This window comes from Sus scrofa, chromosome 2, assembly GCF_054392235.1.
Source record: "Sus scrofa isolate SSC_HxYL_T2T_F1_AM1 chromosome 2, Sscrofa_HxYL_maternal_Yorkshire_Landrace_v2.0, whole genome shotgun sequence".
In the NCBI taxonomy this organism is placed as follows: domain Eukaryota; kingdom Metazoa; phylum Chordata; class Mammalia; order Artiodactyla; family Suidae; genus Sus; species Sus scrofa.
The window spans coordinates 145,694,969-145,710,412 of NC_139384.1; the positions used below are offsets into that span (position 1 = coordinate 145,694,969).

At 44.6% G+C, this 15,444-nt stretch overlaps 2 protein-coding genes across 5 annotated transcripts; one reads left to right on the forward strand and one right to left on the reverse strand.

Annotated features, from left to right (window-relative positions):
• Nucleotides 1-6,249: 6,249 nt before the first annotated feature.
• On the reverse strand, nucleotides 6,250-9,207 carry GDF9 (growth differentiation factor 9). Its single transcript, NM_001001909.1, is given in 2 exon segments — nucleotides 6,250-7,187; nucleotides 8,811-9,207. Coding segments are annotated over 2 exon segments (1,335 nt in total).
• Nucleotides 9,208-11,218: 2,011 nt separating this feature from the next.
• Nucleotides 11,219-13,007, forward strand: UQCRQ (ubiquinol-cytochrome c reductase complex III subunit VII). 4 transcript variants are annotated; one of them, XM_005661650.3, is made up of 3 exons: nucleotides 11,219-11,287; nucleotides 11,406-11,573; nucleotides 12,537-13,007. In XM_005661650.3, exons 2-3 carry the CDS (start codon nucleotides 11,420-11,422, stop codon nucleotides 12,629-12,631), a joined length of 249 nt encoding a protein of 82 aa, XP_005661707.1. In that variant the 5' UTR covers nucleotides 11,219-11,287; nucleotides 11,406-11,419; the 3' UTR covers nucleotides 12,632-13,007. The 4 variants fall into 4 exon arrangements, with proteins under 4 accessions (XP_005661707.1, XP_003354325.1, XP_084870689.1 ...); XM_003354277.5 differs by having other exon boundaries at nucleotides 11,219-11,282; XM_085014563.1 differs by having other exon boundaries at nucleotides 11,219-11,273.
• Nucleotides 13,008-15,444: the final 2,437 nt, after the last annotated feature.

A 15,444-nucleotide genomic window follows, 5' to 3' on the forward strand; every position in this document is an offset into this window, starting at 1 on the left:
CATACTTCAATTTTTTTTTCTTTTGTCTTTTTGCTATTTCTTTGGGCCACTCCCGCGGCATATGGAGGTTCCCAGGCTAGGGGTTGAATCAGAGCCGTAGCCACCGGCCTACGCCAGAGCCACAGCAACGCGGGATCTGAGCCGCATCTGCAACCTACACCATAGCTCACGGCAACACCGGATCGTCAACCCACTGAGTAAGGGCAGGGACCGAAGCCGCAACCTCGTGGTTCCTAGTCGGATTCGTTAACCACTACGCCACGATGGGAACTCCCATACTTCAATTTTAAAAGGTTCAAAGGCACACTGTAAACAAGCTATAATGGAAAAAAAAAATTAAAAAAATTAAGTTTCGAAGGCAGAGGCAAAATGGTGTAAGAAGAAAAATGTAGAACCATTATTCCATCCAGAGATATCAAAACTTTATTGATGTGTCTACGTTTTCCTTGACCCAAGTAGGTTTCCATGTGAAACATTCTCATTTATCACTATCAAATCCTAGCTGTGACAATATGCTATAGTTTTTTAAGATGTTACTGTGGGAAACTGGATAAAGGATACACGGGATCTATTATTTCCTACAATTACATGAGTCTTTATCGTTAAAAAGTTCAATTAGGAGTTCCCGTCGTGCCGCAGTGGTTAACGAATCCGACTAGGAACCATGAGGTTGCGGGTTCGGTCCCTGCCCTTGCTCAGTGGGTTAACGACCCGGCGTTGCCGTGAGCTGTGGTGTAGGTTGCAGACGCGGCTCGGATCCCGAGTTGCTGTGGCTCTGGCGGAGGCCGGTGGCTACAGCTCCGATTTGACCCCTAGCCTGGGGACCTCCATATGCCTCGGGAGCGGCCCAAGAAATAGCAACAACAACAACAACAAAAGACAAAAAAAAAAAAAAGTTCAATTAAGAAATTCTATTGCCTACACTCTCCAACATAAACAACAGCAACATCTTCTCAGATCCACCTCAGAGTATTGATAATAAAAACAAAAATAAACAAATGGAACCTCATCAAACTTAAAAGTTTCTGCACAGCAAAGAAACAAAACAAAAAGACAACCCACAGAATGGGAGAAAATCTTTACACGTGAATCAACAGACAAGGGATTAATCTCTAAAATTTATACACACCTTCTGCAGCTCCATACCAGAAAACCAAACAAGCCTATCAAAAAATGGGCAGAAGCTCTAAACAAACAGTTCTCCAAAGAAGACATACAGATGGCCAAAAAACACATGAAAAGATGTTCAACATCACTAATTATTAGAGAAATGCAAATCAAAACCACTATGAGGTATCACCTTACACCAGCCAGAATGGCCATCATCCAAAAGTCTACAAACAATAAGTGCTGGAGAGGGTGTGGAGAAAAAGGAACTCTAGTACACTGTTGGCAGGGGTGTAAATTGGTGCAACCACTGTGGAAAGCAGTATGGAGATTCTTCAGAAAACTAAACATAGAACTACCATTTGATCCAGCAATCCCACTCCTGGGCATCTACCCAAAGAAAACCACGACTCGCAAAGACACATGTACTCCAATGTTCATTGCAAAACTATATGCAACAGCCAAGACATGGAAACAACCTAAATGTTCATTGACAGAAGAGTGGATCAAGAAGATGGGGTACATATAAACAATGGAATATTACTCAGCCATTAAAATGAACGAAATACCAGCATTTTTAGCAACATGGATGGACCTAGAAATTATCATGCTAAGTCAAGTCTGCCATACAATGAGACACCAACATCAAATGCTTTCACTGACATGTGAATTTGGAAAAAGGACTGAACTCCTTTGCAGAACGGATGCTGACTCACAGACACTGAAAAACTTATGGTCTCCGGAGGAGACAGTTTGGGGGGTGGGGGGATGTGCTTGGGTTATGGGATGGAAATCCTGTAAAATTGGATTGTTATGATCATTATATAACTACAGATGTGAGAAATTCATTTGAGTAATAAAAAAAATTTTTAAAAAGAAATTCTATTGCCTTATACCTGAAACTCACACAACATTGTAAATCACCAATACTCTAAACAAATTTGTTAAAAATAAAAAGAAATTCTAAAGGTAAGATAATTTAGTCTTCTTTCAGTCTGCTGATGTAGTACCACCCGAAAATGTATTCCTCTACACAAAGTTCTGTGGTGACGAATACTCATTAATGCAGTTTAGAGTAATGAAAAAAAGTCTCCATTTCTGGTAGGTGATGTATTTTCCTGGAGGTGAGGACATTAGACTCTGTTCTTAAGCACACACAGGATCTGGACCATAGTCACTGTTCAATAAATATTTATTCAATGAGCTAATTATTTCCGAGAGTGACATCCAAGCATAGGCTGTGAATTCCTAACCCCGTCTATCAAAGCACTCCAATGTGGAAAGACACCAGCGCCAAAGACAGGTCTGTTAATCACTCTGTAAACTGTTAATGAAGCATTTGTTTTTAATAAGATGTGTGAAATGTACAGTTGACTTATCCACATATGTAAAATTACTCAGTTCTGTACAAGTTCTATTATGTAATAAGCTAGGACAAAGAAATACTATCAGGCCATCTATAAAATCCTATTCTTTAAATGCGTATTCAAACAGTCCTAGTCGTATTGACACATCAGGGCCTTTTCCAAAAACTGACCAGTAAATATGGTGTTTGGAAAAGATGACTCCATCAGGAAGTAATTAACCACATCCAGAGAACTACTTGGCTTGTCATTTATGGTAAAGGATGAAGTGTTTGAATCTCCTGGTTGTGTTTATTTTTCCTTGTGTTTAGAGAACAAGAGTACAAGAGTATTCTGGTTCATACATTATCAACCCATTCAATCTCTATACTTAAGAAATATTTTGGGACTCACATCCCCAGTCTTCTAAAGAGTATTTTAAATGTTTTAATTTCACTTATTTTATACAAGCCCTCCAAGGTTGTAAATTAAAATTGACTAAAAATTTTGATATAAACCAGCTTTTGTCTGATCATTTTTCTTTTATCACTTATGTGGCCATGAATACTTCCTCCCTACCTTACAAAAGAGCAACTTAATCTTTCCCACAGACTCAACTGAATTCTAAATCCCGTTGAGCGGCTGCTGTTCTTGAAGCCGATTAGTAAAACACAAAGTATTCAACGTAACATAGGAGTTGATTTGAACTGATAAAGAGCAGGAAACTCAGAGCTGAAGGTGAGCCCAGCTTCTGACACGGCCCATTGTTCCTTAGCATAGTAACTAAGCCACTCGTCACATTAGGTGACCTTCTATCTCATCTGCACTAAATACCAAAGCTGAATGCATCTATTTAAGGGAGATGCAGCCTCATCCTTGAATTTCCAGATCTAAATCACTCTTGTCCTTTCTCATCTATTTTCTCAAATGGCAGCTTTTGTAAGAGTAACCAAAGAAAAACAGGTTTCCTATGGAGGCCACAGTTGGAGGATTAGTACATCCTCCTCAATCGTGGTATTTCCTATGAATGAAAGAACTAGATTTACAAATAAAGCCTTAAGGGGGGAAGGGAAAAAGCCAAACTTAAGGTTCATGAAGATATGCTTAGCTTACTCAGCTATAGCATCAAAACACTATGCAGGGAGTTCCCGTCATGGCTCAGTGGTTAACGAATCCGACTAGGAACCATGAGGTTGCTGGTTCAATCCCTGCCCTTGCTCAGTGGGTTAAGGGTCCGGCGTTGCCCTGACCTGTGGTGTAGGTAGCAGCTGAGGCTCAGATCCCTTGTTGCTGTGGTATAGGCCAGCGGCTACAGCTCCGATTAGATCCCTAGCCTGGGAACCTCCACATGCTGTGAGTGTGGCCCTAAAAAAAAGGACAAAACACACTATGCATGTGTTAAGTCAATTGTAGAACTTAGCTGTACAACTATCTGCTCCTGATTTTGGCATTGACCCTAATGTTTAACTTCCGCCAAAACTAACCCATCACTTCTTTTTGAAACCTGATTACAGACCACATTCCATTCTCAGCAGCAGAAAGAGGCCATGAAAAAAATAAAAACAAACAATAAAGCCAAACAAATTCTATTTAAGGGGGGAAAATATCAGTGTAGTGTAATCAGGGAACTATGAGGAATACTTAAAGTTGATCGAGATTTCATGTGGGCCATTTGAAAACAGCCATGTTTAAGGGAGATTTACCTTCATATAAGCTCAGTTTTACCCCAGCACCAGCACTAGTACCCTGGCCTTGCCAGTTATTTTTCACTCTAAGAAAGAAAGAAAGGATGATACAAAACCCTTGATAAACCACTTCTCTCACATTTACAGCCTCATTTACCTACGAAAAACAACTCCTTCAAGTTACCTAGGTTGGGAAAGTTATTTGCAAACTGGGCCACCTAAAACTTTTGTTTTCAGTCCCATTTTTCTGAAAAAGTATTTTTAGAGGAAAAAAATCATTAGCAGATAATAGACCATTAATGACAGTATGTGCAGGTCTGTAAAGACTACACAACACCAGGAAACAAAAAAATAACAATTCCATTCTTCTGCAGCATCAAAAAAGAATATTTAGAAATACGTTTAACTATAGGAGTTCTCCTGGTGCAGTGGCTTAAGGAGCTGGCATTGTCACTGCAGTGGCTTGGGTTCAATCCCTGGCCTGGGAACTTTCACACTCCTTGGACTCAGCCAAAAAAAAAAAAATGAAATGAAATTTAACTATCAAATGCAAAACATCCTTGAAAACTACACAACTTTTTAAAGAAATGAAAATAGACCTAAATAAATGGAAAAAAAAAATCCCACGTTTGTGGATATATGAATACTTAGCATTATTAAGCTGGCAATACACCCCAAACCAAACTATAGATTCAACAAAGTCTCTATCAAAATCCCTGCTGACTTTTTTTTTTTTTTTTTTGCTTTTTAGGGCCACACCCATGGGCATATGGAGGTTCCCAGGCTAGGGGTCTAACTGAAGCTACAGCTGCCGGCCTACGCCACAGCCACAGAAATGCCAGATCCAAGCCATGCTTGCAATCTGTGCCACAGCTCACGGCAACACCGGATCCTTAACCTCTTGAGCTAGGCCAGGGACCAAAGCCGAAACCTCATGGTTCCTAGTCGGATTCATTTCCGCTGAGCCAGGACGGGAACTCCCCAGCTGACTCCTTTAGACACTAAGCACCAGCAAAGATTGTTTAGAAGAATGAGAAGTACTTCTTGCATCTGAGTTACTTTTGCTTCGTAGATTAGGGCTTTACAAATTCTCAAACAGAAATCACTGCATCAGCCCCAACTCTGTGCCTCCAGCGCTCCCTCAAGGCAGACTTATTGAAAACCCACATAAAAAAGCCCTCCTACCTAACAAGACCTGCTCTGTAATGACCTCGTCACTGCCAGCTTAATTTAGTGGTAACAGTGCTAAATCCACCTGGAAAAAACTCTGTGGAAGTGGAGGGATGGGAGCTGAGGGAAAGCCGCCAAAACCAACCAACCAAGAAACAACGTTTCTTGACCTACTTCCAAAGAATCAGAGGCTTTAAATACATGGGGGAAAAATCCCTTTCCATCATCTTCAACTCTGAATTTTCTTGGGAAATTTTTCAAGGCTATTTCCTTTAAATGAACGGGACAAATGTTACTGCTTCATGTGAGCCAACTGATTTACACAAGCCATTGAAGGAGCAGGGTTAGTACTAATTACCAACATAAAGTTGCATACTCTCTAGGAACTCTCACTTGTCAGGATTTGGGCAGAGAAGTTAGCCTCTCTCACTCTCACAAAGGGCTCATGAGGCTAACTTTTAGACACACTCCCTCTCCCTCCCAAATGACCATTTAAAAGCAAATCTTTAATTAACACCACACACATGGAAAATTTATGCCACTCACAGGAATTTATTCTTCCATTAAATAAGACTATAGCACTCTGAACTGTTTACAGCTGCCCTTCTCATCAAGATTTACACTAATTAAGATTTTTCTTCTCACATCAAAAACGAGACCCCACAATAAGAAAAAAAAAGGGGGGGGGGCTAGGGAAAAAAAAACTTAAGTGCTCCAAATGAACTACATTTCATTTACATTTGCAAACAAGAAAGGCAGCAGTTATCCCTTCACACTGCGAGATGCCACAGAGTGTGTTCGTCTACACAGGCTCCTCCTCCCACAACACGCACCGCCTTACATTTAGAGATCAAACCCATGAAACTCTCCCAGAAGCACACTGATAGGTGCGAGACGTACACTTTGCCCAAGAGGCTCCAGGTGCGAGTTCAGAGGAGCCTGTGTTAACGACACGTGCACTTTGTTGCGATCATGTCTTCGTATTCTTTATAAGCAATGGAGCCATCGGGCTCAATGGCCAACACACTCAAAGGGCTGTACTTGGCAGGTACGCAGGATGGTCGCGGCACTGACGAGTCGAGCTTCTCGTGGATGATGTTCTGCACCATGGTGTGAACCGGAGAGCCATACCGGTGCCCGACCGCCCGGGGACAGTCCCCTTTACAGTAGCGAGGGTTGTATTTGTGTGGGGCCACAATCCAGTTGTCCCACTTCAGCTGACTGAAGCTCAGTCTAAAGTCGTGGAGTTCACACTCGTTTTGGGGGAAAAAAAACTGTTTGAAGTATTCACTCAGATTGAATGAAGCTGGAACCAGAGGCTTCTTCAATTCAGAGCTTACAGTGTCCTGAGCTCTCCGGTGACGAGAGGATGGTACACCCTCAGACAGCCCTCTTTTCTGGTCAGGACCCTGGGAAGGCCTCCTTTTCCAGGGGAGGGAATACCACCTGTGATAGGCCTGTGTGCTTGTGTCGTTCAGATATAAAAGCAGTGAGGGGGCTGCCAGAAGAGTCATGTTACATGGACTTTCCTGTGCTGAAAGATGCTGGAGCTGGTCTTTCACACACGTAAAGTCGATGGACATGTGAATCTCTCTCTTGTTGGAGACCACTAGGGGCTGAAGGATGGCCGTCACATCAATCTCAATCCATTTATGTTTCTTTTGAAATGTGAATGGTGAGTTCAAGGTAAATGAGTATGGAGCTTTAGGCAGAGTCTTGTTAGAAAGCTCTGGTTCTTTTACCACCAGGCTGCACTCACATTTAACAGGGGAGGGAAAAGAAATGGAGTTGTTCCACGTGTATAACAAGACTGACTTGAGTAAATGTTCAACAGCAGTAACACGATCCAGGTTAAACCGCAGGTCCCCTGATGGAAGGGTTCCTGAGAAGAAAAAAGAGAATCCACCGGTAATGCTGGAGACAAATCAAACAAAATCAAAAGTCAAACCAAGGAATTAGTTCCTCAGACTGTGCTTTCGTGAACCCTTTCTTTTCCCACTTCCTCAGGCCTCAAAAGTGGGGGTGGGATGGAGGTTAAGAAAACGCAGGAAATTAGTACTGTAATTAAGTCCTAGCACTTACAGCTGGATACTTTATCACCAGAAATTCACAACAGCTTGGGTGGTGGTGAATTAAAACAGGAAATTGTTACGCTCTGAAGTTTCAGAATCTTAATAATTTGCTCCAAACATAGAGAAGGCTGAAACAAACAAAAACAAAACAAAACAAAAAACCCAGCATTTTTCTCCTGGAGAGTCTTTAAAAAAACTATAATAAAGACGCCAGGCTTGTGGAGATCCCGTCATGGCTCAGTGGTTAACGAATCCAACTGGGAACCAAGAGGTAGCGGGTTCGATCCCTGGCCTTGCTCAGTGGGTTAAGGATCCAGTGCTGCCACGAGCTGTGGTGTAGGTCGCAGACGCAGCTCGGATCCGGTGTTGCTGTGGCTCTGGCATAGGCTTTTGGCTACAGCTCCGATTCGACTCCTAGCCTGGGAACCTCCATATGCTGCGGAGTGGCCCTAGAAAAAGCAAAGAGACAAAACAAACACCAGACTTGTTAAGAAAACACTCTTAAGTCCTTACAACTGAATCAAAGAAGACTTAATTGTCTAAGTTGATTTAGAACACTTGAGATTGACAACAAATGGAGATTCTAAACCTACTATAACAATACAGGACTTTAAGGAAGGGGGATTTTAAATAGCTACATACGAACGGCTGGGTTACAAGGGTTTTCAGTTTCGGGTTAGTGAATATAGTTTTTTTTTTCCTTTTAATAGCGCTGCTCCCTTCTCACACTCACGTAAGATCACTGATGAACACTTTGTTCTTCTAAGGATCGACTGTTCCACATGGGGACTTAAGCTTTCTCCTCACAGAAAGCAACAAACATGAGGAAAATATCCAATTTAATAAAGCAGACCAACAGCTGAGATTTTAGGCACATTTCCATGCCAGCATTTGGTAGAATAAGAAAAATAAGCAAATGGAAATCAAAATACCTCATTTCCAGTCTTGACTTGTGATCCTGGACAACACGCTCACCTCTGTCAGCACTTTCCCCAGCCTTTAGAGCCACTAAGTCTTTTTTTTTCTTTTATCAAGGCCACAGCGGCATATTGAAGTTCCCAAGCTAGGGCTAGAACTGGAGCTGCGTCTGTGACCTACAGTTCCGCAGCTCACAGTAATGCCGGATCCTTAACCCACTGAGTGGGGCCAGGGTTCGAACCCATATCCTCAGATACTAGATGGGTTCCTTACTGCCAAGCCACAACAGGAACTCCAAGTCTCTTCTAGCTCTAAAATTGCATCATATTAGCCCACCTTAACTCACGGGAGCATTGGGCAAAAACAACAAGATCAAGTACCGCATTTGCTTGTATTTGGATATTGAGTATCACAAAGTACAACACAAGTCAAGGAGCAAGGCCCAGCTTCTTTCAGCAATTGAAATGCAGACCCTTTGTCTCCTTCCACCCATTAAGCCATATACTCCTACACACCTGTCACCTGGTCCCCAGGAGCCTGCTTATGCTGGGCACAGGGTGTGAAGAGCCGGACAGTGTTGTAGAGGTGACTTCTGTTGGCTTTGGGGATCCCCTCCTTGGTAGCATATGTTTTATACAGCCTCTTCATGTAGCGCAAAGCTCTGGAGTCTGGCTGCAGCCTGGGCAACCCCCCATGCCCATCATACAGAACACTGAAGAGGGGGGAAGGGAGGCCAGATCTGTGTCTCTCATCTGGAGGCCGCAGCAAGGACCAAGGCTCAGCCTCAGATTCCAACGCAGCACTAGTTGCAAAGTGAGCTTCTCCTCTAGAAGCCTGAGAACCACAGCTAACAGGAAAACAGAACAAGGCAAAGCAGCAAAAACAAAGGAAGAATTTTCTGGGAAGCGCCATAGTTTGGAAGAACTAGCAGGGAACACATTTCCCCATACCAGTCTTCTTCTTAAAAGCCAGGAAGAGCAAAGGTTGGTTTCTTAAATAAATTTTAGGTGTGTGGGTGGGCTAGGTTCATTTCTGTAATCAGACCTCAAGGATGCCTAGCTGAAGATAATTTTTATCAGCTGTGTGTCGGCTATAACACCCTATTTATTCAATTTGTCCTAATTAGATACAGATTTACTTGGTTATTCAGCTTCGGTCTCCCTTTTCCCCTGAGATTTACTTAAACATCTCAAGTTGCTATACTAATCGACTAGCTGTGCAGCTGAAAGGCTAAGAGGAATTAAGGAATGACCTTAAAAACACCAATTTTTTTGTGAGAGATTAGGATTCTTAAAACGTTTCTTAGGTGCTTGCTGAAATTCCCATGACATGCGGAAAAGCTAATTTATTATTCATGATGATACGCAGATCTGTTGGTATGCAATTTATGGTATTAGGTTTACTCCTTTCATTCTCACCACCTCTCCGCTTCCAGGTGCTTAGAATAATTATTTACTGCAAGTTACTTCGGAGGGTGAAAGTCACAACTGGCACTGAAATTCCAGAGAGCAGAGAACTGTTAAGTTCCCTAGTTCTGAAAAGGAGCTTAGGAAGGATGTATAATTGGAAGACTGCAACATGCTTTAAAAAGTAGGACGTCACCTTTGATCCTGACATTTTAAAATGTAGTATCTTGATGTCTTTACTTTCCACATTTATCTATACATACTTTTAGTTGAAAGGTTTAGATATTTTCAGGTGCTGGAAAATCAAAGTTTTATTTTTCATCAATCGTCCAGAAGGTGGGAGAATTTTCTAGGGTATTTGTGTTTTCATCTGTTTCAAGTATGTTCTTGCCTCTGGTCTGAGATTAGGTTAGAGATAATGTTTTAGAGAAAGAAGACAAGGCTGCACCTTAAATAGCTGAGTACACTCAAGGTACAAGATAAAGAAGCCGTCTATTCAGTACCTAGGCTGATAAAACCGAGGTATATCTGTAAATTTTAGGTTTATCGCCTGTTCAGCCTCCCTGGCCCTTGGTTAGGAAGGGTTATAAAACACAACCAAACTGCTGAAAACGAGCTTGGTCTTAAATGACATATGACCAGCAATTCCGTGTACGGAACATTCACAGATACGCTGCATCAAATGAAAAAGTCAGTCAGCTGTACAGGGCGGCAGTAGCCGCCTTAAGTAGAAAGCATTTTCCAAACAAAAACAAAAACAAAAAACGGCATCACCTGCAACATTCCTGCCTCCCTTCCTTGGAAATGGAATGAATTGTGGGTCACGTGACATCCCGCTCTAGGCTGAACTCTGTCGGGGTGGGGGAGCGGGGGCTATGGAGGTCGCCTCTTGCCACCACTAACAGCAGTTCATCAGTTGCTGGACAATTATTTGAGGTCTCCCGTGGCTGAGTTTAAGGAAACGTTTTTATTCTCTCTCGGGAAAACCTACACCCTACCAGTGAAATATAATCCAGATTGCCAAGAGAAGCCCCAGATTCGTGTCCCTGATTCGTGTCCTGGAGTCTCGAAGGGTCTGAACATAAACGAGCCCCGATCCTGCTACAGAACAAGACCGTGTAAAACCTCGCGTCAGGTGCAAGGCGGCTGGACTTCCTTCGACCTCAGGGGCGCTCTCCACCGCGCGATGACGCCGGGCCCTAAGCGCGCTGCCAGCGCGGCGCTTGAGGTCGGCGGGCCCCTTGCTCTCCGACTCTTAGTCCGCTCGTTTCCGGCCGCTTCTTGCGTCTTCCGGGAGAGGTGAGGCCCGAGGAAAACCTTGAGCCACGCCGGAGCTCCAGCGCCCGCTCAGCCGTGCTCTGCCCGGACCCCGGGCAGGCGCCGTCCATCACACGTCACCTGAAGGGGGTACTTAACTCCCACACTGGAAGCAATGGCGCCTTCCCCTGGAGAACGCCGGGAATGGGTCCTCCCGGAAGTGACCTCACCGCCTCCTTGCGCAGCGCCCGATCCTACCGGAAGTGGCAGGCGGAAGCCGGTGAATCCCGTCCTGTGGAGGGCGAGGTGACCTCGGTTTGGAGAGTAGGGTCCGGTTGCTCGGTCTCGGTGGCCCCGGGAGGGATCAGGAGCTTTGGGGAGGACCTCGGGTTGGGGACGGCGCATCCGGAGCCTGAACCCAGCGCTTGTTGTCTTTCCGTCTTGCAGGCGCAGGTGCGATCATGGGTCGCGAGTTTGGGCATCTGACGCGGATGCGCCATGTGATCACCTACAGCTTGTCGCCCTTCGAGCAGCGCGCCTTCCCGCACTACTTCACTAAGGGCATCCCCAATGTGCTGCGCCGCACTCGGGCGTGCATCCTTCGTGTTGCGCCGCGTGAGTGTCCTGGCTGGGCGGGCGGTGGGGGGGGAGCTGGACTCCTAGTCACAGTGGGAACTGCGGGTCCCCTCAGTGCTCTGCTACGAGTAGGCACTCTGCAGCTCTCTGTACACACGTTTTCTCGTTGAATATTCCTGAAGGCCCTTGAACTGGTCATATCATCGTCCCCATCTTCCAGATGACAGGGGTGAGTCACATAGAACTTACATGACTGGTCCAAGGTCACTTGGGACGCCAACGTCTTCCTCTGAGGTCACCTTTACCCACTTTTCCCTTAGCGCTGAACTGTTTTGTATTAAGGGTGCAGCTAATAGGATAATTGCACATCTTTGTGATTTTGCTACCTATAGAAATATATTTCAAAATGGTTAAATGATAAAGTTCATGTTACGTGAATTTTATCTCAGTTATCTCAGTATTTTAAAAAGTGCAACAGGGGAGGGATAGGCACACATTTTCCTGGGTAAACCCTTTTTACATACCTGCAAAATGGGTGTGTAATGTAACCTTTCTTGATCATCTGTTTTAAGAGTGTTTTCTTAGAAATTACAGGCAGGAGGAGTTCCCGTCGTGGCGCAGTGGTTAACGAATCCGACTAGGAACCATGAGGTTGCGGGTTCGGTCCCTGCCCTTGCTCAGTGGGTTAACGACCCGGCGTTGCCGTGAGCTGTGGTGCAGGTTGCAGACGCGGCTCGGATCCCGCGTTGCTGTGGCTCTGGTGTAGGCCGGCGGCTACAGCTCCGATTCAACCCCTAGCCTGGGAACCTCCATATGCCGCGGGAGCGGCCCAAGAAATAGCAACAATAACAAACAACAACAAAAAGACAACAAAAGGACAAAAAAAAAAAAAAAAAAAAAGAAATTACAGGCAGGAAATCAGAATATACTGTGAGTTATAAGAGAGGACTGGGACCCATGTGTCTTATGTGTGTTTTCTGCTTACTCTTATTCTTTTTATAGCATTTGTAGTGTTTTATCTTGTCTACACATGGGGAACCCAGGAGTTTGAGAAATCCAAGAGGAAGAATCCAGCTGCCTATGAAAATGACAAATGACCAACTCATCAGGATGATGGTTCCTTGTCTCTGAAAGACCCATCTCTGGGAGAAGAGTTCACATTGTAGTGTCTTGAAGACACAATAAACTTTCTATGGGCTGCACTGTTACGATTTTGCGTTTTTGTGAGCATAATCCTTGGATGTGACTGGTAATTTTCAAGTTCATGAATTCCTCTCCCAGCATGAGTCCTGAACCATTTTGGCTAGTGTAAGTTTGGTGAAGGATTGTGGCTCACCTTTTGTTCTGTAATCCACAAGAATGTAGCTGCAGCTACTCCTGTACTTGACCTGTTGTGAATAACACGGACTACAGCGAATGTTGGCTTTCTGCCCTCTGCTCCCATGACAATAAAATCTCCTAACTGTATTGTAATTATTGTGTGTCAGGTATTCTTCTTAGCCCTCTACATGAATAAGCTCTTTTAAACCTCAACTGCCTTTGGTTTTTGTTTTTTATTCACAAATACCTTTGAAGTATTACTGTTAAACTCCTTTTGCAGATGAGGACACAGGCACAGAGAGGTGAAGTGATTTGCCCACAATTGTCTAGGTTGTGAATGGTAGAGACTGGCCCTGAAGTTTGTGGAGTGTTTTTTGGTTTTTTTTTTTTTTTTTTTTTTTTTGCTTTTTAGGGTTTCACCCGAGGCGTATGGAAGTTCCCAGGCTACGGGTCTAATTGGACCTACAGCTGTAGGCCTACACCACAGCCACAGCAACACCAGATCCGAACTGCGTCTGCGACCTTCACCATAGCTCACGGCAACGCCGGATCCTTAACCCACTGAGCAAGGCCAGGGATCGAACCCGCATCCTCATGGATACTAGTCGGATTTGTTACTGCTGAGCCACGACAGGAACTCCAAAGTTTGTCTTCTTAAAGCTTAAAGCTATGCTATACCCCCTTTCCTCCTAAGGCAAGGCTGCCTTAGCCTGAGGAAGTCAGCTGTCAAAGGAGGGGGTGAGGTGACCCCTTTGTTTCTAGAACTGGGGTCAGCAAGCCGACTGTGTTTGTACCGGGTGGCTAACAGTGGTTTTTTAGCCATGTATGGCGCATAAGGCCTAAAATATTCCTCCTCTGGCCCTTCATGGAAAATGTTACCCCTGTCTTAGAGCCTTTGAATCATCCTTTGGGGAGAAAAGGTACCCTTTTCCCTTCACCATGAGATGGTAGGTGTTGACAGTTTTGTGCTTCTGGTTCAATACTCCATTTCTAGAAATTTCCTTTTTTTTTTTTTCTTTTTGTCTTTTTAGGGCTGTACTCTTGGCATATGGAAGTTCCCAGGCTAGGGGTCAAATCAGAGCTGTAGGCACCAGCCTACACCAGAGCCACCACAAGGCCAGATTTGAGCCATGTCTGTGACCCACACCATAGCTCATGGCAAAGCCGTATCCCTAACCCACTGAGGGAGGCCAGGGGTCAAACCCTAGTCCTCACGTATGCTAGTTGGGTTCATTAACCACTGAGCCACGATGGGAACTCTGAAACGTGCTTTCTTCTAAGGACACATCCTGCTGGTCCAGCGTAGCAACTTTTACAGGTTAGCTCAGATAATGGTCCAGGCTATATCTTTCCTTTATGTTTGAATGATTATTCCAGCCTTTCAGGAACCAAAGCTAAAGTACCTCAAAACACACTTCAGTAAGACAGAGTGCACTGTTGGTCAAGTCGGGTAAGGAGGTACAGCTGAGACTGACAGACTTGGGCCTTCATCCTTTAACTCTTGCTTCCTGAATGTGTGATAAAGGCAGGAAACCCTTCATTCCTTGACTTTGAGCTACTCCCCCATAAGGTAGATGTGCTAATGACAAAGCCATAGACAGGGCTGAGGTCATAGGGAATGAGTGATATTTAAGAGTCTGTGTGGGCTTAAAGGACAGCAATGTGAAGAAAACTTGCCTCACCAAACACAGTCTCATTTTCTTGGCTCTTTGTCCAAGTTTATTCACAAGCCTTGCTGCCTAAGTGCTGTGTATTTGCGTCAAAGACACCTTTGAGAATCTGATGAAAGCAGTGGACCTGAAGGTGTAAATGTACACACCCTTAACCTTGCATAATTTGAACAGGTTCATGGGTCAAGGGAGGATTGATCACTGCCTTGACAGGCCATTTCCACCCCCTCATTGTAGCTCCAACCTTCCCGGGGCCCATGACTGCCCTAGTCCCATCTCTTTTTTTGTCTTTTTGCCATTTCTTGGACCACTCCCGCAGCATGTGGAGGTTCCCAGGCTAGGGGTCGAATTGGAGATGTAGCTGCTGGTCTACGCCAGAGCCACAGCAACGCAGGATCCGAGCCAAGTCTGCAACCTACACCAAAGCTCACGGCAACGCCAGATCCTTAACCCACTGAGCAAGGCCAGGGATCGAACCTGCAACCTCATGGTTCCTAGTCGGATTTGTTAACCACTGCACCAAGACAGGAACTCCCCTAGTCCCATCTTGGTTTCATTTACCCTTAGACTTTTATTCCTGTTCTTTGAGTCCTTTGGAGATAACAGCTCAAAATCAAACTTACCCTTCTTTGGCCCGGGCCAGGCACTGGGCCTATCAGTCTGAAGTCTTTTATCCCAGGAGTGCTCCACTCAGAAGACTGTTCTATATAAGCCCTTCACACACTGAGCTTCTGCCTGTCCCTCGCCAAAGGGCTTTCTTCTCTAAGCCTGGGGACACAGGGTCTAGCAGGGTGCTGGGGGTGGGCATAGTGTGGAATAGGGGTTGTCATAGCTCAGTTCTCCTGTACATGGTACGGGATCCGGCTCATTTTACGGACTATTCTATCTGTGGGAAAGGAAAATGGTGAAGCCTCAAGGGG